Source organism: Cyphomyrmex costatus, unplaced genomic scaffold (genome assembly GCF_001594065.2).
Source record: "Cyphomyrmex costatus isolate MS0001 unplaced genomic scaffold, Ccosl1.0 scaffold97, whole genome shotgun sequence".
Lineage (NCBI taxonomy): Eukaryota > Metazoa > Arthropoda > Insecta > Hymenoptera > Formicidae > Cyphomyrmex > Cyphomyrmex costatus.
In genome coordinates, this window is record NW_017280561.1 from 1788304 (window position 1) to 1810242 (window position 21939).

At 26.9% G+C, this 21939-nt stretch overlaps 1 protein-coding gene across 1 annotated transcript; it reads right to left on the reverse strand.

Moving 5' to 3' along the window:
- Positions 1-4489: 4489 nt before the first annotated feature.
- LOC108782046 (aminopeptidase Q) lies at positions 4490-21345 on the reverse strand. Its single transcript, XM_018550195.1, has 16 exons — positions 21257-21345; positions 20160-20618; positions 18261-18444; positions 16638-16749; positions 16029-16376; positions 15579-15728; positions 15448-15494; positions 14621-14753; positions 9359-9788; positions 8245-8703; positions 7674-7857; positions 6914-7097; positions 5659-6006; positions 5187-5473; positions 4865-5055; positions 4490-4514 (listed from the first exon to the last, which is right to left on the reverse strand). The coding sequence occupies exons 1-16, from the start codon at positions 21343-21345 to the stop codon at positions 4490-4492; spliced, it is 3630 nt and encodes a 1209-aa protein (XP_018405697.1).
- Between the last annotated feature and the right edge of the window lie 594 nt (positions 21346-21939).

The following is a 21939-nucleotide window of genomic DNA, read 5'->3' on the forward strand; positions in this document are numbered from 1 at the left end:
TCTGCAGCTCGATATAAATCTTGATTAGTTATAAATTAAAAGAGAAATGAGAAAATAGTATACGAAGATATTTATTTTTTTTTATTTTGTATGTAATATACCAAATAATAATACTTTATGTTAAGATTAGATTTATATAATTAAATCTACATGGATAGTTCCATGTACATTTTCAAGGTTTTGATATCGATGGATGCTAATACAGAATAAGATACTTCAAATAGGCTTGAATAATTTTTTTTGTAATAGAAAGAAAGGCTTTGAATAAAATTTGTTTTCAATTAATAATCAATGCATTTTTCATTAAATTATTTATATCATATATCTATACTTCTGACTAATCGTCATATATAAATATTGTGATATATCATACATCTTATGATGTATAATAATTGCTACTACTGTTATAATGTATTATCCATATTTATATTATATAATACAAAACTAAATTCAATTAAAATTAATTAAAATACATATTCTACATTTATATTATACTAAATTAAGTTTGTATTTTACATATATTTTTATTAGTCACATTTGCTTCGTATAACTTTATATTCAGTTCACTTTACGTCATATAAACTCATAATTTGTTCCTTGTTAACAGAATATTTAAGTATCTTTTCCACAAAGAATTATAATGATTATCGAGATCGGATAAAATTCTATTTCATGACTAATTTTTTTTGACACACCGAAAAATTATAATTTATATATTCATATTATGTCATAGAACTTTATTATATTTTACATAAACATTGAGAATGACCTGATCGGTGTCGAAATGTTTGTCTATGATATTTATATTATTAAAGTCAATTGTAAACGAAATATTTTAATTTGTAACAACCTGTTTTAGAACTTTTGATCATACGACAAAATTTCTTGGCTCTTCTTCCACAATTTAATTTTTAAATTTATTGAGCCATATTATTACTATATTTTTATTTTTTAATAATTAATATATTTTTTTCGAATTTCCCTCTTCAACTCGAAAATTTTGTTTGAATTCTTTTTATTCCATTTGTGGTTGTTAAAAAGAAAAGAATATACGTGAATCTATGAAGCTGGCACGACATTCTATTAATATCAAAAAAATAAGGACAGCTTCACAGATCCGATGTAAGTGTGGAAGATTCATTTTTAAGTTATGCAGACCATGATTTTATTACAAAACGTGAAAGTAATTCCGATATATTTGATACGTGATATCTGGGTGTTAACAGATTTTTTACAAATAGTTGTATTTTCTACATTAATTTGTCAAGAGATAAGAGATATTTAAAAAAATATATTTTTGAAAAATATTCAATGTAGATAAATGTAGGTTTTGCATCGTTTCGCCTTTTTAATTAATCGAATCATATATGCGTCTTGAATAGAATCGTTTTTTAAAAATGTCTACGACACTTTCAAGAAACTTTTTACGCTTTTCTATTAGTTGTTGAACTATAAATAATCTGTTTGGATCTTGATTGATATTACTTTCTGAGAATTTTTGTATCTGAAACAGATATTAATTCGAGATGTCTCTTAAACTAGCGATTAGTTATCAGTGCTAAACCAAAGCTGGAGTAATAATATCACAAATTAAATTGACGAGCAATTTAATATTATTGCTGAAATAAGGATTCTATAAAGCTGTTAATGATTTGATCATTTAATGTTTATATAATCATCTTCAAAATGAAAAAAATGATTAAAAATGATAAATATAAATATAATTTATAATTTAACATAACATTAACCGATATCTAACAATAAGTATATACAAATAATTTAGCTGTGGAAATGATACACCATAAAAAAAATTGTCTTTTGTTTACTGGTGATATGAAGCAATCAAATAAGGACAGCTATGGGAATCTGATAGTTTTAAATTGATTAATACTATGTGGTACTAATATATTATTTATTTTCTTAATAGTTTAATACATACTATACGATCTAATTTTATTATTAACAAATTCATATGTATATAATCGTTTTTTCCACTTTCCAATTTATTCCTAAAAGTACAAATACTATTATCACATTAATCACGTCAAATTTATTCTTAAAATTTTAATTTAAGCATCTGATTACTTTTAATGTCTGCACAAATAAATGGCCAAAGTGACATTTTCTCATTTTTCTAGTAAACCGGAAATGATATCAAAGAAATTTAAGCAAATGCTGTTTGACATTTGGTACATGATATTTGGGTGTTACGAGATTTTTTACAAATAATTGTATTTTCTACATTAATTTGTGGCACAAACGCAAGCATGTAATTGTACCTCTTCTGGTAGAAGATTCGAGAAAAAACTTTCATATTTGAAACCATTGAAAGTATCAAGAAGTGGTGACGTGTCTCTTTTCGTGGCTAATCATTCTTCGATGGAAAATTAGTTTTCCTTCTTTGGACACGATTAAGTAAGATCAATTTTGAAAATTATCAAGAATCCTTTTGCTTTTGTCTGGCTGACTCAAAGTCAGTGAGTCTTTTTAAAAAGTCAGATTGTTTTTTGCTATTATTTTTATAACTTTTTAAGTTTTTCTTGGTTTCATTTCTGTTGTAATAATATTTACATTTGTGTTTTTAAATAAATTTTTTGGTTCTATATATACTTCAGTTGCTTAAGATCTAATAATTGATGTAATCAAAACAATAATTCAAAAGTATATGAATTAGTTAACATTTTGAACACATTAAGTTGAAAACATTAAATAATATAAAAATGTTAAAAATATATTAAAAATAATTAAAAATACATGAATAATTGTTCACGAGATAAGAGATATTTTAAATAAAAATATTTTTGGAAAATTCCATGTAGATAAATGTAGGTTATGCATCATTTCGCCTCTTTAAATAATCGGATTACTTATAGGTCTTGAAAAGAATCGCTTTTTAAAAATGTCTATGAAATTTTTAAGAAACTTTTTACGTTTTTCTATTAGTTGTTGAACTATTAATAATGTGTTTGGATCTTGATTGATATTACTTTCAGAGAATTTTTGTATCTGAAACAGATATTAATTCAAGATGTCTCTTAAACTAGCGATTAGTTATCAGTGCTAAACCAAAGCTGGAGTAATAATATCACAAATTAAATTGACAAGCAATTTAATACTATTGTTATAAATAAGGATCCTATAAAGCTATTAATGATTTGATCATTCAATGTTTATATAATCATCTTAAAAATGATGAATATAAAACCATAAATATAATTTATAATTTAACACAACGTTAACCGATAAGTATATGCACAAATAATTTAGCTGTGGAAATGATACACCATAACAAAATTGTCTTTTTGTTTACTGGTGATAGCATCTTCGAAAATTGATTGAATTATATATCAATCTGTGATACGATGCTTATAGCGAAATTATTTTAAGCTTTTTTCAGTTGATTGGTTAAATATTAATCTGTGACATACATACTTAAAAACTATATAAAGTTTATATTTTAAAGCACACACCGATGTTACTCGATATTTTGCAATGCAGTTTTCTTCAAATATATACAAATCTAATCTAAGAATAAAAATTTTGCACTACAAACGGTTTTAGCATCATGCTACAAATAGAATAATAAATAATAAAATTTACCTGATCAATTTGTTGGACAGAATAAACATTTGAAAGAATAAATCCTATTACTACAGGTGTTTTAAGTAACCTATAAAAAGTTCATATATGTGAACAAATTCATACACATAATTAAGAACTTTTATAATTTATACCCATTTACTTCTAGATTATAACTTTTATTCAGGAAATATCTTCCAAAATACAATGGAGGTATATCTTCTGAATAAAATTATTTGTAACTTATGTAGAAGAGAAGAAACTATAATCATATTAAATAACTGTCTCTAATAGAATATATATTTATGAAGAGAAGCATTATTACCTGGGCTTTATAATTCCAAAATTGTTTAATATATAGTTAAGGACCAAATTATTGCTCACATGTTTCTCAAGAATATAACGAAAAACGAGAAAATGGTCCATATTGGAAAATAATGAAGTGTTGAATGCTATAATATTTAAGTAACTGATTATAATATCAGGATCTTCAACGCAACTCAAACTTTTCAATAATGTCTTATTAGATCCTTTCTGATATAATTGAAACACTTTATTCCAAATAGTTCTTTTGGCTGTCTTCAAACCAAAACAGTACGTAAATTCTTCCTTCCATTTCGGTATTCTAAAATGTATTTTTCAAGAAAAGATAGAACATTTTAAGCGTATTATAGCTCTCTATTAATCAAGTTTTTGATTTTTACATTCTCTAATTAGCTAAACAATTATAATTTTTTAAAATTAAATTCTCTTTCTGCGGTATTCTCCCATTCTATATCATACTTGTCACGTGACTATACACATATGTATAATCATGTTACAACAAAGAAACGAATGAAAGAAGATTCCATTAGTAATGTTGCTTGTTAATTATTGCATTTTCACTTATACGGCATATTTATTTTGAATATTATACGTTGTTCTTATTAGAGATTCTGTAAAAATGTTTAGAGAACCGAATTTGGAAATTTCATTTTTAAAGATTGAAAATTGGATCACCTTTTCAAAATTTGGTGGCTGAATTTTTACTCTTTAGAATGAAAATTCACTCTAAAGAATTTAGAGAGATAATAATGTAGAATTACTAAAAGAGTAAGGGAAACATAAATACATATATGGTTTCAGTGATTTGAAGTGTAGCGATATGTCATAGCGCGAGTCCAATCACGCAAGGAACGCGTAATCGTAAGCAAGAATTACGCGAGGTGGCGAATTGGGGGGAAACGAGATTATTGAATCTCAATAATAATTTATGAGATAATTGATCGTAAAAAAAGTTATATACTTATGAGTATCAGGATTTGCGAGATGTTGACTTAATCTTTCGGAAGCTATTTCTTTGCATCCCGCGTGACCAAGGATACATGTCCATTTTAAAACGGCTTGCCTTTTCAGTTTTGTGATATCGTCATCATAAGAATTTTCATCATATCCTACGTTCTTAAGAAGCGTGTTGAGAAGATACATTATACGTATCTAGAAATAATGATATAAGGAATTGGTTGACATTATAGCAAATTGGTAACTGTAGAAAACTAGACAAACCGAAAAATTAACTATAATGTTGCAAATGTCCTTTTAATCTTTATGAAAAATGTTTTACTTACCTTGATACTTTTGGCCTCCGTTAGAAAAAGATATTTAGACGACCATATATATTCTACAATTTTGAACATTGGATACCATGCCACATAATCTGTTTCTCGCTCCAAATAACTTACAAGATTAACAAATAAGACTCCATTTATTTCTTTATTTTCGTCCATCGAAAGGACATATGAATCACTAATGATTTGAGCACGATTAAGAACGTGTACATTCGCATAGTTCTCAGAATTTAAATAATATGAAATTTTATGCCAATTCCGCGTATCGTAATTAATACGATAATATCCTGTCGTATTGAACATTTTATTATTATTAGATATTTTTCATTGAATTTATAAAAAGTATCTTTTTAATGCAACAATTAAGAAAATATAATATACTTTTATAAATATATAGAATAAAATTGAAAATAAATTTTGTGATAATGAAACAAAATTAATGAGAAGCAGAAATTTATTAATATTTATATACCAGTTTGCTGCAAATTGAGAATAATCCAATCGTTTGGATTAATTCTAAAGCTTATATTTTGATCTGGTCGTAACCAAAATTTAGGGATAACATTGGAAAAGTCTGGATTGGATTGCGTAGCGTAAGTCACAGGTATCCACCATGTACTATTGATACATTCAGCAGTGTCTTGTGTGCGAAAACACGTTTGTGATAATGTTACTTCGCCAGTTTCATAATTTCTCATCACGTTTATCACAGGATAACGTTTTTGATTTATCCATGTATTCATCACTTCTCTTATTCTGTAACCTTCGTGTGGGACATCAGATTCATCTAGAGCACTTTGCATGGCGCTCCACAAATCGTCTGGAGTGGTCGAACTAAATTGACTAAATTTGAAAAATGATGTCAATAGTTTTGTTGGCATACTTCGAGGATTATAAATTTAATAGTTAAGTATCTAAATGTTAATATACAATTTAATTAATGATACGTGTAGAAAATAATGAGAATATATATAATTTAAAAACTATTTTAAAACTAACTGAAACATAATTTCATTTAAATAAAAAAGTATAACTAATAATTGAATCTTAATTCAGACGGCATTGCTGAAATATTCTACATTTCTTGTTTACTATATGATAGCAATATAATTTCTAAGTTCATTTTTTGATAAATATATTGTTTTTAACATACAAAAAGAATTATTATATATGTATATATGATACTTAATAGTGTAACATATAATGAGATTAAATTAAACTTAATTATGCACACTTACTGAGTAGACAAATAGGTGATCAAACCATTTCGAAAAACCTTGTCAGTAATTGTATTATACAACATGCGTATTAAAACTGATGCTACAATCACACACATCATAAAAATATCGATTATTATAACAATACATTTATAATAGATGCATTTACATTAAAGTCTTTATATGTATAAAGTTAAGATATACATTCAGCAATTAAAAAGGGAGGGGAGTGGGAGTTCTAACACTTTTTCAATAAATTTCGGAAAGAGCCTGCTCACTGAACGATGGTCTTTATGAATTTATAAATGAGAACCAATCACTCGATGAGTAGGTTGCATTTCGAAAACTATTTGAAAAAAAGTGTTGTAATCTTATAGTTGCTGAATGTACAATATAAATGTGCATTGAGCAAAAAAGAATTTATTTGCTATTACTTTTTCTTTATGCATATCCATAAGGAATCCATGATCAATATAGTTTCATTATATTTATATATAATATATTTTTTACCTTTTTGATATACTTCTGATACAAGTATTGATATACTTTTTGATATAATTGAAAATAGCAACTCATCTTCAAGAACATTGTCAAGTTTCAATGTAACCGAATTCATTAAGCCAATATCTACCATTAAACAATTGTGTAATGTTTTAACTACAAAAAAATCCATCGTTCGCCAATCTTTGAAAATCTGAAAAAAAAATTGCTTTTGTGAGACTAAATGTTAAAAATAATATAAAATCAAACAAATAAATATAAAAAATTTAATATTAAAAAATAAATAAAAATCCTTGGCTCGGCGTCCAAGATGTTATTAGAAATGCGAGCTCGTGAAATTAACTACTTTATAAACAAATAACTTTATAACACAATTTAACTATTTTATAAACAAATTTAGTGTTTCTGAAGTGGTGAATTTGTATTTAAAGTGTGTGAATTTGTGTTTTTAAAGTAGTGAATAAACCATATAGTGAGGCTGTGACAGATTTCCTAATCCGAATAGTCGTCAACTTTAAAGCTAATTCTACAACGAGTCTCTAGTTGGAAGTCTTAATCGGTGAAGTTGGCTAATTAGTGTTAATTGTACAAGTTGGCTCAATATTGATTAACTTTATCGATAAAATTTAAAACTACTGACTACCGATCATTATAGAATCAGCATAACGCATATTATCTCGGAGGTGCGGCCCGTATTCTATATTATTACCTCTTTTTTTAATAAACAACATTTGCTTTACATGTATTGTATACAGTAATATTAAATAACCTTGTCGATGATGTACGTTTCGAAAAACGTAGCTAACCCCTCGCTTAACCATATGTAAGACCACCAAGATGGAGTGACTAAATTACCAAACCATTGATGTGCAATTTCATGTGCTACTAACGACGCTACATCTTTTCTTTTATATGTTGGATCCGTTCTATCATCGTAGGTACTACTTGATTCTCTGAAAGACAGAACGTAACATAATTATATAAAATATTTTTGTCATAATTATGTATAATCCAATATGGAGTAAAAATTAAGTCATATATTATAATCATATGTGTATGTGCATATTTACGTACAAATGTATATAGGAGTGAAAAAGAGTGGGCAAGATTAATATAATGTATTAAATAATTCATATTATTTAAACTTAATATTATGTAATCTAAATATGCGTGTATGTATGTATGTGTGCGGGCGCGCAAATACGCGCGCAAATTCTTTCGATATATGTGAAATATGCACATTTTATTTTTCAGTATTCTTAATTACTAAAATTCGAGTACTAAAAGTAACACAGATTAACTTTAAATAAAATTTAATTCGTTTTAATTATGTATATTACTTGTAAGTAATTAGTCCCCAATTTTCCATGCCTTCAATCGGAAAATTTGGTATCAAGATGTTATCCACTTTTGGTACTTTTTCGGAATTATTAGTATATTGAATCAAGAATGTCATGGCACGTTCAGCAATATCTTGTGCGAATCTTACTTGCGATTGCAAAGAGAACCTAAACAACGTACTGACATTCAGGTTTGCATTAGAAATGGTGATAAAATCGGCCCGGCTGATTGCAACAATTACCACGAGGTAAGTAGACATTATAGGGGTGGTATCAAAATATGTCCATGTCATGTCATTTGGTTCGAAGGATATATTTCGTCTTGGCATATTTGACAATGCCATGTACTTATCATAATTCATTATAGAGATGTTGAAGGTAGCTTTTAATGCTGGCTCATCCCAACACGGAAACACTTGTCTGGCTCCGTCCGGTTCGAAATGTGTTGCCGCGAGCCATCTACAATTTAATGAGATAATTTAAATTACGGAAAATTTACCGTTTATGATGGATAACATCAGAATTTACGAAACAATATGGTTATTTTTTATTATTATGTTATAGGTAATAACAATTTTGTTAATAGTTAGGACCAAAGTGCTGTGTAGTCACATTATTTTTATTTTGAATTAAAGTTAACCTTCCAAATATATATGTACAAATTTTTTATATAATATATTGTGATTATATAGTTATATATGTTTACGGAGAGAAAATTTTTTCTTGGAATTTATCCTGAGAAATTATGATAATCATCGTGGAACAATCCTATGTATTTCGAAGAATTTAATGTAAATCTCTTTCTTTCAGCAATAATATTATTATAAACTATAAAATAATTTTGATAAATTTTATTGAAGTCCATGGTAAAAATCCTTAAAACATTCTATTCATATATTGTATTGTATCACAACTACCATATTTTCAATGGTTTTTAAAGAAAAAATTCTTTCCATGATATTATATTGTATTAAGTATATATTAAAAAACGTTTTTAATAATAGAGCAAAGTTATAAATTTGAGTAACGTTTCATCAATCCTCTCTCTCTCTTACACTATAACAATGGTGATAAAAACAAAAGAAAATAGTTAAAAATGGCATTATTTACTTACGTCGTGTTTCCTTGTTCGCTTGTATACGGAATTTTGAAAATACCAGTTTTTCGGGAATCAGTAGACTCGGATAGGTTACCAGTAAATCTCATATTAAGAGTATAGAAACTCGGTGATAATTCATGATCGAAATGAAGTATCAAAATATTTGTTGCATTGTTGTAAGTATATTCCATCGGTTTATAAACTGTACCTTTATCATTAACCAACGTTGTCGCCGTTTCATTTATTTCTAATTCTTTTGAGTGTAAACTTATTTGTGATGATGCAAAACGAATTTCGATATTGACATTGGATTCACCATAAAAAGTAAAGTTGCCTTCCTTCAGATGCAATGTCAGGTAAATGTTATAATGAACAGGAATCGTGTTGTTGGGTAAACGATGGATAACTTTTAAATTATCATCGATACAAAAAACTAGATTTGTAGCTAGTATTAGGCCAATATTTAATAATAACTTTGAAAATCTTATATAAAGATTCATTTTACACATCTGAAGTCCTGAAAAGTTTAATTTTGAAGAAGCTAGTCTTGAAAAAGTATAGCTCAGTTTTATATCTTAAACATAATATAATAACGTTTTTGTCTGAAGTTTTAGAGATTATTTTTTATGTGATTGCGAAAGATAAATGTTTATTTAATTAATATCTTTTTTGACAACTTACTTGGTATTATTTGTGTACCGATTAAAATAGAATAAATTATAATTAACTGAGATTATACAGTTATCGTCTCGAGCAATTAATATTAGGAATACATTAACGTAATCACGATCGTCGTTTTGAACCTTTAAAGATTCCCAGGGTACTGACTACATTCTACGACATTGGTGCTTGATAATATAAATATTATGTAAATGTGTTTCAAGATCGTGTATGTAAATATTAAATGTCTTTTATAAAATATATACTGTTTTGTTTTCTTTCTATGACAAATATTGAGACATATAGAACGTATTTGAATTATAAACAATTAAAAATTACACCTTTTTGTGAATTTTAAGCTTTCCGTAAAACAGTTGATACTTATATTCTAAATATTATAGCTAACTTAAAAAAAAAGTATGTTACTGTTTAATTCAAATAAATTTTAATTTTACAGAAACTTAATACACAATAAATAAGAAATTTAGATTTATATATAATTACAAAATGTATAGTATATATAATGAAAATTGGAATTAATATCTTAATAAATATATGATTTGGCACAGAAACTTATTTTTATAATTATAGTTTTGCGACATTAATAGAATGATCACGTTCTCATTTGCGTTGAAATAGCGTTATTTTAATATGTATAATATAAAGCAATCAAATGAGGACAGCTATGGGAATCTGATAGTTTTAAATTGATTAATACTATGTGGTACTAATATATTATTTATTTTCTTAATAGTTTAATACATATTATACGATCTAATTTTATTATTAACAGATTTATACGTATATAATTGTTTTTTTCACTTCCCAATTTATTCCTAAAAGCACAAATACTATTATCACATTAATCATGTAGAATTAATTCTTAAAATTTTTATAAACATCTGATTACTTTTGATGTCTGCACAAATAAATGGCCTAAAATTTGTGACATTTTCTTATTTTTCTAGTAAACCGTAAATGATATCAAAAAAATTTAAAAAAAAGCTGTTTGTTTTCTGAAGATCTATCCAACGATACTATACCGACTTATATATATTATATGTTATGGACGAATTTCATCAATAGCTTTCAGAAATTATTAATAAAATGTTAAATAATGTAAACATTTTTTTAAGTATCGGAAATAATTAAAGAAAGATTATAAAAAATGATTTACAAGATAATAATAAATAAGAATAATATTTTTGGGAAGTTTATATAGGTAAATGTAGGTATTTGTATCATATTTTTTTAATTCATCGGATTAATAATCTATTTATTATAAGGTGAATCTTTTGAATAAATGATCACTTGATCATAAGGTGGTCTTGAATAAAATCGCTTTTTGAAACTGTTTACTGTATTTTTGATAAAATTTTTATGCTTTTCTATCAGTCGTTGAATTTTAGCCGAAGTTCTATCATCTTGATTGATACTACCTTCTAAGAATCTTTTTATCTGGAACAGATTAATTTGAAAAATGTTCAGTAAATAACAGTTCATTCTTATACAAGAATTTGATAAAATATAATTTTAATTCAACAAAATAGTTTCAAGTGAAACAAAATTATGTACTTTGAGGACCTGAAGTGTCAAAACATTCCTTTCTGGGATGTTAAAATGTTTAAAGTTCTGTTACTATTTTTTTATAGGGTCGTGAGAGAGATGAATCTTTTATTACAAATAACCTATTTATCTACAGGGTGTCCCAAATTTTGCAACTTAAAATATTACAGCAAGACAGTTTTTTTAGAAAAATTAAGTAAAATTGTTAGTTGTAAATTTTTATTTTAAGTAACGTTTTTTTAAGTAATAAAAATTTAAATATGATAAAATTATGTTAACATAGTTATATATTCATCTGTCATGCAGCAGTATAGCAGTGAACATTAATGAACCGAATTAACTAAGAACAATCGATGACCAATGGACCTGCATCTAAATGTGATTGTATAATTAAAAATTAAAATTAACAATAAACCTCCCAGGTCAAAAATAAATTGAGCAATAATGGTTGTTAAATATATCTATAAATTTATTGTAACGATAACATTAATATACGGTACGTTTCGACTTCACAGAGTCCTCATCAGCAGTAAACAAACCCTTTATAAATTAAACAAAAACGCATAAACTTCGAATTTTTTACATTTTTAACATATAAAATCGCTCGGATAAATTCAATTATACCATCGCTTTGTTAAAGGTCAAATAATTAACATGTATGTACGTAGCATGAATACGATTTTTCAAGCCAATTGCTCTGATGTTAAAATATAGTCAAATTGTTCAAAAAGATAAAATAAGGTCCACTATGATCCATTCTTCGTTATTTAGCGAGAAGGGCTAGTCCATATACATATATGTATTCCAATCAAAATTGTCATTATAAATTTCTCATAGAGCAAGTGTTTGAATATTATGGCCTCAGTATGTATAAGTAAAACTGAATAAATTAAATTTTTTTTTTTATCATTAAATTCTTGTATAAAAATATTTAACCTGAGACTTACATTAACAGATGAAATTAATTTTCTCTTAAGATGTCCAAATTATTACAATTATAGTATATGTCATAACTGTACAGATCTTTTTGAACAATTTGACTATATTTTAATATCAGAGCAATTGGCTTGAAAAATCGTATAATTAGTATAAATTCATGCGACGTACATATATGTTAATTATTTGACCTTTAACAAAGCGATGGTATAATTGAATTTATCCGAGTGATTTTATATGTTAAAAATGTAAAAAATTCGAAGTTTATGCGTTTTTCTTTAATTTATAAGGGGTTTGTTTACGGCTGATGAGGACTCTGTGAAGTCGAAACGTACCGTATATTAATGTTATCATTACAATAAATTTATAGATATATATTATTGCTCAATTTATTTTTGATCTGAGAGGTTTATTGTTAATTTTAATTTGTTAATTTATATTTGAGCTGATTGTAATTTAATTTTAAAAATAAAAATTTTTAAGTAACGTTATCATACTTATGTCAAATTCGGCATACATACATTGAATGCTGCTCTGACAAACAGTGCAAGTACAGAACCACAATGGAGTATAATAATTCTCCGTAGGAACTACTTTGGTGCTATACTAAACTGCACTGTCAGAATTGTCATTGTAAGGGGCTGCGCAGAATAAAAGGAACAGGGAATAGAGAACAGAGAATAAGAATTTTAATCTATCAGAAATCTTGTACTATGGAATACACTCTGTTTATTCCACAGTATATTTCTAACATTTCTTGAACTCTTTCAGTTCATTCGGTTGGTTCAAATATAAATTTAATACTACAATGGGATAGTTTTTATATGTCGAATACAACAATTTGAGCTTATTTATACAATGCGCATAGCCCTAATGTGTGGCACCGATAAAATTCGCATTTAATACGCACTAATCTGCCAAAAACCCGGTATTAATTTTCATACTTAATTTTCTTGCTATAGTGTTTTGAATCGCGAATTTTGGGATATTCTGTGTATATTTGTATAATACATTCGATTAATTTTGAAGTATATTTATTATCCCTTTTAGTAACGTGTGTTACTCTATTTGCATGGAAATAAATGAATTCAGAATAACATTTACCTTGTCAATTTGCTCTTTAGAATAAATATTTGAAAGAATAAATTGTACTATTGCAGTTGAAGTCAATGATCTACAGAAGCATAATTTATATTTAGAAACATACTAAAAATTGATAATTTTTTATGATTAAGAAAACAATATAGTATATATATATATGTATTTTTGTGAAGAGAAATGAAATTACCCAGGCTTTAAAATATCAAAATTTTTTAGTACATAATCAAGAATTAAATTGTTACGTGCATGCTTCTCAAGAATATAACGGAAGGCAAGAGAATGCTCCTTATCAGAAAATAATGAAGCATTTGATGCTAAAATATTTAAAAAATTGATTATAATATCAGGATCTTCAACACAACTTAAACTGTTCAATAACATTTTATGAGATCTTTGTTTTATTAGGTCTGTTTTATTAGATGTTTTAGATTTTTCTAGATACAATTTTAACATTTTATCCCAAATGGTTCTATTAGCTGTCATCAAGCCAGAACAGTACATAAATTCTTCCCGCTCTTGTGGAATTCTAAAATATACATTGTTATCAAGAAAAGATATATACATCTTATGCATATAGCCATTTTTCTATTTTATCAAGTTTTGTAGTATTATATTCTCCATTCAGCTATAAACAATTATTTACTTTATAAAATTACGTTCCCGTTTTACAGAATTCTCCCAGTCCATATTATACATGCTGTAGTTGGAGAACGAGACAATCAAAATAATGTCAATTCGACGTCATATTGACTGAATTTAGTCATTTTTTGATCATGATAAAAATCTCGATCCCAAATGACTTAAAAATGACTTTATATTGACTTTTTTAGAATGAAGAAAAGAATAAGGAAAATGTCTGATATCGGTAATTTGAAGAAATAGAGAATCGGCTATATTTACATTATACACATATGCAAATACAGTTACGAGATAATCGTCACTGTAAAAGAAGTTACTTGTGAGTATCAGGATTTACGAGATGCTCGCTTAATTTATTGGCGACTGATTTCTTACATCCCACGTGACCAATGATACATGCCCATTTTAAGACGTCTAATCTTTTCAACTTGGTGATATCATCATCATAAAGATTTTCTTCATATCCTACATTTTGAAGAAGTCTATCGAGGAGATCTAACATGCGTATCTAGAAATAATAGCATAATATATTGATTTTATATTGGTTCATTTTTTCTTATTCGATACAATTTTTTGTTCGAGGTGCACGCCTTACATTAACACTGCTGTTTACCTTTTTATAAAAAAGTAATTTTGTAATTATTATATTATATAAAAAGTCATTACTCTGTTGTTCTTATACATATACAATATATTTTTATTAAAACTTTATGCATTATATGCAATAGTAATATTACCAAAATAGAACAAATACAAACCATAATAAACTTCTACGAATAAAAATGTCAAAAGAGAGAAAGTGATAGAAGTCGACGAAATATACAGAAATCTAATTAATTTCTATCGTAAAATCTGTCGGTGCGGCGCGTCATATGTGAGCGGCGATGCCGAGCGCTGTGAAACAAATCGCGTTTCCCCTCTTGCCTCTCTAACGCGTTGCTAACGCCGCATATGTTTGAAAAATTGCGTCGGGCTGCATCTCGTGCAGCCGGAGCGTTTCTCAAAACGCGCTCTCATTAGTATAATTTCAAAAATTAATATCTATATTAAATATAGCAAGAATTGTTAAACAGTATAAGACTTCTGTATTTATTTTGATCCTATCTACCTTCCTATGCGAGATTGGAGAAGTCTCGCGGGACACCCTATTTAATGTTTAACGTCCAATATATAATTGTTCATCTTTTTGGAAAATTATTTACCTTGACATTTCCAGTCCCTGGCAGTAAAAGAAGCTTTGACAACCATCCTATAATCCGGAACATTGGATACCATGCTATATAATCTGTATCTCGCGCTAGGTAACTTATTAAATTAATAAATAAGACTCCACTCATTTCTTTATTTTCTTCCATCATAAAAGTATACGAATCACTAATGATTTGAGCACGATTAAGAACGTGTATACTCGTGTAATTCTTAACATGTAAGTAATATGAAATTTTATGCCAATTCCTCGTATCATAATTGACACGATAGTATCCTGTCGCATTATACATTGTTCATATTACAGATTTCATTGGATTTATCGAGATATATTTTCAAACATCGATATTTTTTAAATGTAATAAAAAATACAACGTATATTTATAAATATCACAAATTAATGTAGAAATTATGGTTTAAAGCATATTTTTATTAAATAAGCGTGAGAGTGTGGAAGAATATAATCATATAAATCTTTTTAAAATTTTTATATATAAGAAAATATATGTAAAACTGAATGACTTTTACGATAACGGAACAAATCAAATAAAGATACTAAAATTTAATTTATACTTACCAGTTTGTTGTACATTAAGAATAATCCAATCGTTTGGATCACTTTTGAAGCTTACGTTTTGATTTGGTCGTAACCAAAATTTAGGCACAGCATTGGAAAAATCCGGATTAGATTCCGTAGCGTAAGTCACGGGTATCCACCATGTACTATTGATACATTCACCCATTTCCCGAGCGCGGAAGCATCTTTGTGATAATGTTACTTCGCCAGTTTCATAATTCCTCATTACGTTTACCACAGGATAACGTTCTTGATTTATCCAAGTATCCATCACTTCTTTTATTCTGTAACCTTCGTGTGGGACATCAGATTCATCTAGAGCACTTTGCATGGCGCTCCACAAATCGTCTGGAGTGGTCGAATTAAATTGACTAAATTTGAAAAATAATTTAATTAATATAGCCACGTATAGTCATGGAAGGAATACGAATTTATTATTAGAAGATCTTTATTATTTACCCCATTACTATTAAAGAATATCTAAATATTAATTAAATAAATACGATTTAACTTTTTAGATGCAGTACGAACTTAAAATATATATAAATTAAAGCTCTAACTTAAATTTTATAATTAAATAAAGAAAAAGAATAGCTAATAGTTGAATACCAATATAATATCTAAGTTCACGTTTCGGGTGATATACTATTTTCGATGAATACAAGTTGCACAGTTCTCCGAAGAACATCCTAAGGACATCCAAAGAACGTTCTAAGGAGAACTGTGTTGTGTGTGGGATATTATCATATAGATTATAGTCATGGAACTCAATTTTTTTTTTAGAGAGAGATATGTATAATTATAATAATTATATTAGATTATATTCAATAAAATATATAAAGTTATAATGTATAAAATTTATACACTTACTATTTGGCCAAATATGTAATTACACCTTTTCGAAATACTTCGTCGGTAACTGTATTATATAACATGCGCAATAAAACTGGCGCTACAATAATACGCATGACAGAAATATCGATTACTAATAATACATTTAAAGTAAATACATTGAAGTACAAACATAATTAAGATATAAAATTCTGAAATCTTGCATTACACAAAAGAAGAATTTGTTTGCTATTATAATTTTCCATTATATATTATTTATTATGCTTTATATATTAAGGAATTTATGAACAATAGCTTTATTCCATTTATATAATTTTACCTTTTTTATAAATTTCAGTAGAAAATAGTAATTCATTTTCAAGTGTACTTCCAAGTTTCAACGTAACAGAATTCAATAAGCCAATATCTAAAATCAAACAATAGTGTAAGGTCCGAACCACAAAAAAATCCATTATTCGCCAATCTTCAAAAATCTAAAGGAAAAAATGTTTTTATGCGATAAAAATTTAAAGAATAGTTTTCATTATACATAAAAAATTAATTCGTGTGGTACTTCCAAAAATTTCATCATTTTACTATTTATAACATCATATAAATTATACGAACTCTTTCATGTCAATCTTTTTCAGACAGCAGAGAATACTTATAATAAATATTTATTATTATTCACACACAAATTCGTTGAAATGTATAGTATAAATATTTATTATACATATTTTATATAAAGACCACAAAAATATATTTATAAAAGATGTATTTACAAAAGGCCGAACTAATTTGTAGACCTAATATTTAAAATAATTCTTATAAATATATACAAATATTTTGTAAAGATTTTATGAATATTGTGTGCTGTTTGATTTTTTAAGATCAACGTAATTTATTTTAAGCATATCATTAAAATTGTTGAACATTATTTATATATAATATAAAAATAGAATCAAGATATAAAAATACATAATGTTTAACTTTATTATTTCATTAAATGTTGAATGAAGCTGTTACAGAAAGAGAAAAAAATATTTTAGAATTTTCTAACAAAACTGCTGCAATGTCTAGAAATTTTCTAATGAAGTAATGTCTAAACATAAAAAATTTTAAATAACAAATCTTCAATACTATATATAATATAAAAATAGATGTTATTTCCAAACTTCAAAAAGAATTTCTTTATTTAAACCTTTTTATAAATGCGCTAGAATCTTTTTTATAACTTTAATAAATAAAAGTACGTGCCATCTGTTTTTTCAGTTCTACCTTAATATATTTTTTAAATCTAGTATCTGACAGTATTTAATTGACATTAATTTAACTTTAAAATTATATATTTTAACTTTATGTTTCAATAAGCAAAAGTCTGCATTATACATATAGTATTACCTTGTTGATGATGTACGTTTGGAAGAATACGGCAAATCCCTCATTTAACCACAGGTACGACCACCAAGATGCAGTAACTAAATTGCCAAACCATTGGTGTACAAGTTCATGTGTTACTAATTTTGCTATTTCTCTTCTCTTATATGTTGGATCTGTGCTAGTATTGTAGACAGCATGTAGTTCTCTAAAAAAACAGAACATACCATGATTTAATTATGTAAAATGCAGGGAATGGAAAGTTACTTTTTAAAAGTAACTAGTTACAGTTACTCGTTACCGAGTAAAAAATGTAACTAGTTACAGTTACAGTTATCGCTTTTTAAAAGTAACTCGTTACAGTTACCGTTACTTGAAAAATAACTTTTCGTTACTTTTCCGTTACTTTTTTAAAATCAATTTAAAAATGTACTTTTGCATTTTTTTTTTATATGTAATACTGACAAATATATAGTTTATTTAAAAAAAAAAAAAAAACAATGTAGAATGGCTCAAATAATAAATTAAATAAAAGTAAAATGAGAAGAGTTACGAGCCAAAAATGAAACAGTTTATTTCCGATAAGAACGACGATGACAATGTAATTAAATGTATAAATATATATTAGAACAATACATAGATAAAACAAGATAAAAACAAACGACGTTTCGACACTTATTGTCATCGTCTTTTAAACTGTTTCGCTTTTGGGTTCATAGCCCTTCTCATTTTACTATTATTTAATTTATTTTTTAATTTTTTTTAAACACAATTTTGTAATTCTAAAACCTGTAAAATATGCAGCAAACTGAAATATTTGTATGTCCTATGTATTACATAGAAGATAGAAGTGTAAAATAATTACTGAATCATAACGGCCGAATGTCTAAGGGCTTTCAAGTCTTATTGATAAGCGCTATAGATAGCATGTATCCAATCGAACCGTGTTTAATCGTGTGCAAAGTAACGACAAAAGTAACTGTAAATTTCGTTACCGTTACCCAAAAAATGTAACTCGTTACAGTTACAGTTACCAAAAAAAGAAAGTAACGCAGTTACCAGTAAAGTTACCAAAAAAGTAACTTGTAACTGTAACTTCGTTACAAGTAACGAGTTACTTCCATTCCCTGGTAAAATGTTCCTCTGTATGTATGTGTGCGTGTGTGTGTTACACACATATATATATGCACATATATAGAGTGAATCAGATTCGTTGAACCAGCTTTTTACCATATGAGAAAGTTATTGACTGCATATCTAATTACCGACTTAACAGTATAGATTGGATGCGTGGATATGCATCGCGCAAAATGCTCTGATATATTTATTTAAAAATACAAAAAATTCTCCGCGTAAATTAAAATGAATCGTCCCTTACGATTATATTATAATATTACGTTCTCTATTTTCTTCTTTCATCGATTTGAATTAAATACTTTTGCGCGCTCGAATCAGCAATTCGCATATCCACGCATTCAATCTAAACTGTAAGTCGATAATTAGATATGCAGTCGATAACTTTCTCATATGGTAAAAAGCTGGGACTCTAATTGGCTTGTATACAAGACTTGTATACGCATATACTGTATACAGTTATATACATATATACAGTCTAATGTGATCCAAGCAATTATGTTATTCATAATTTTCTTATGCAAATAATTCAAACGTATGGAATCTTTCCTTTTTAAAAGAATGGAGAATATAATACAGTAGGAAAATTAATGTATTATATTCCTTAATTATTTAAAACGATTTAAGCATGAAAGTATATATATATATATATATATACTTCGGATAACTATGAAACTATATGCACGTGTTTTTAATCTTAATTATTACATTTTAAATGTTAAAATAACATTGATAGCTTTAATAGCCTAACTTGTTTCAAATTAAATTCTCTTGAATTATGTACATTACCTGTACATAATGAGTCCCCAATTTTCCATGCCTTCAACCGGAAAATTTGGTATCAAGATGTTATCCACTTTTGGTACTTTTTCGGAATTATTAGTGTATTGAATCAAGAATGGCATGATCCTTTCAACAATACTATGTGCGAATGTTACTTGCGATGTCAAAGATGACCTACACAACATACTGATATTCTCGTTTTTATTGATAATCGTGACATAATCGGACTGGATGATTGCCACAATTACCACGAGGTAAGTAGACATTATAGGAGTGGTATAAAAATGTGTCCATATCATGTCATTTAGTTCTATGGATACCTTCCGTCTTGGCATATTTGACAATACCATATATTTCTGATGATGCATTATAGAGATATTGAAGGTAGCTTTTAATGCTGGCTCATCCCAACACGGAAACACTTGTCTGGCTCCGTCCGGCTCGAAATGCGTTGCCGCGAGCCATCTACAATTTAATTAGATAATTAAAATTATGGAAAATTTACAGTTTATGATGGATAACATCAGTATTTACGAAACATTATGGTTATTTTTTATTATTATGTTATAATAATAATAATTTTGTTAAGAGTTAGGACCAAAAAGTGATGTGTAGCCAAATTATTTTTTAATTTGAATTAAAATTTACCTTCCAAATATATATGTATATATTTTTTATATACTACATTGTAATTATATAGGTATATATTTACGGAGAAAATTTTTTCTTGGAATTTATCCTGATAAAATGTGATAAACATCGTGGAACAACATGTATTTCGAAGAATTTAATGTAAAAATTTCTCTCGTTCATCAATAATATTATTACAATAAAATATAAAATAATTTTGATCAATTTTATTGAAATCCATGGTAAAAATCCTTAAAATATTATATTCAAATATTGTATGTACCACAACTACCATATTTTCAAAGGTTTTTTAAGAGAAAATTTTTTCCGTGGTATTATATTGTATTATATGTTAAAAAACGTTTTTAATAATAGCAAAGTTATAAGTTTGAGTAACATTTCATCAATCCTTACACTATAACAATAGTGATAAAAATAAAAGAAAATAGTTAAAAATGACATTTTTTACTTACGTGCTGTTTCCTTCTTTGTTTGTATATGGAAATTTTAAAAAACCAGTCTTTAGAGAATCAGTCTCAGATAGATTACCAGTAAATCTCATATTAAGAGTATAGAAACTCGGTGATAATTCATGATCGAAATAAAGTATCAAAATATTTGTTACAGTGTCGTAAGTATATTCCATCGGTTTATAAACTGTATTTTTATCATTAACCAACGTTGTCGCCGTTTCATTGATTTCTAATTCTCTGGAGTGTAAGCTTATTTGTGATGAAGCAAAACGAATTTCGATATTGACATTGGATTCACCATAAAAAATAAAGTTGCCTTCCTCAAGATGCAATGTCAGATTAATGTTATAATGAACAGGTATAGTGTTGTTGGGTAAACGATGGATAACTTGTAAATCATCATCGATACAAAAAACTATATTTGTAGCTAGTATTAGGCCGATATTTAATAATAACTTTGAAAATTTTATATAAAGATTCATTTTACACATCTGAAGTCCTGAAAAGTCTAATTTTGAAAAAAGCTAGAGTCTTGAAAAAGGATAGCTCAGTTTTATAACATATATAATATAATAACATTTTTCTCTGAAAGTTTTAGAGAGTATTGTTTATGTGATTGACGAAAGATAAATATATATTTACTTAATTAATATCTTTTTTGACAACTTAGTTGGTATTATCTG

Bases quoted from the DNA above. Each gene is read 5' to 3' on its own strand.
- LOC108782046 (XM_018550195.1), bottom strand. From the start codon at position 21,345: ATGAGATTTACTGGTAATCTATCTGAGACTGATTCTCTAAAGACTGGT. The intron at 18,445-20,159 runs GTAATGTACATA...CTGTTTTTTTAG, and splicing joins TGGGGACTCATTATGTACAG to AGAACTACATGCTGTCTACA. The intron at 8,704-9,358 runs GTAAGTAAATAA...ATTAAATTGTAG, and splicing joins AGCGAACAAGGAAACACGAC to ATGGCTCGCGGCAACACATT.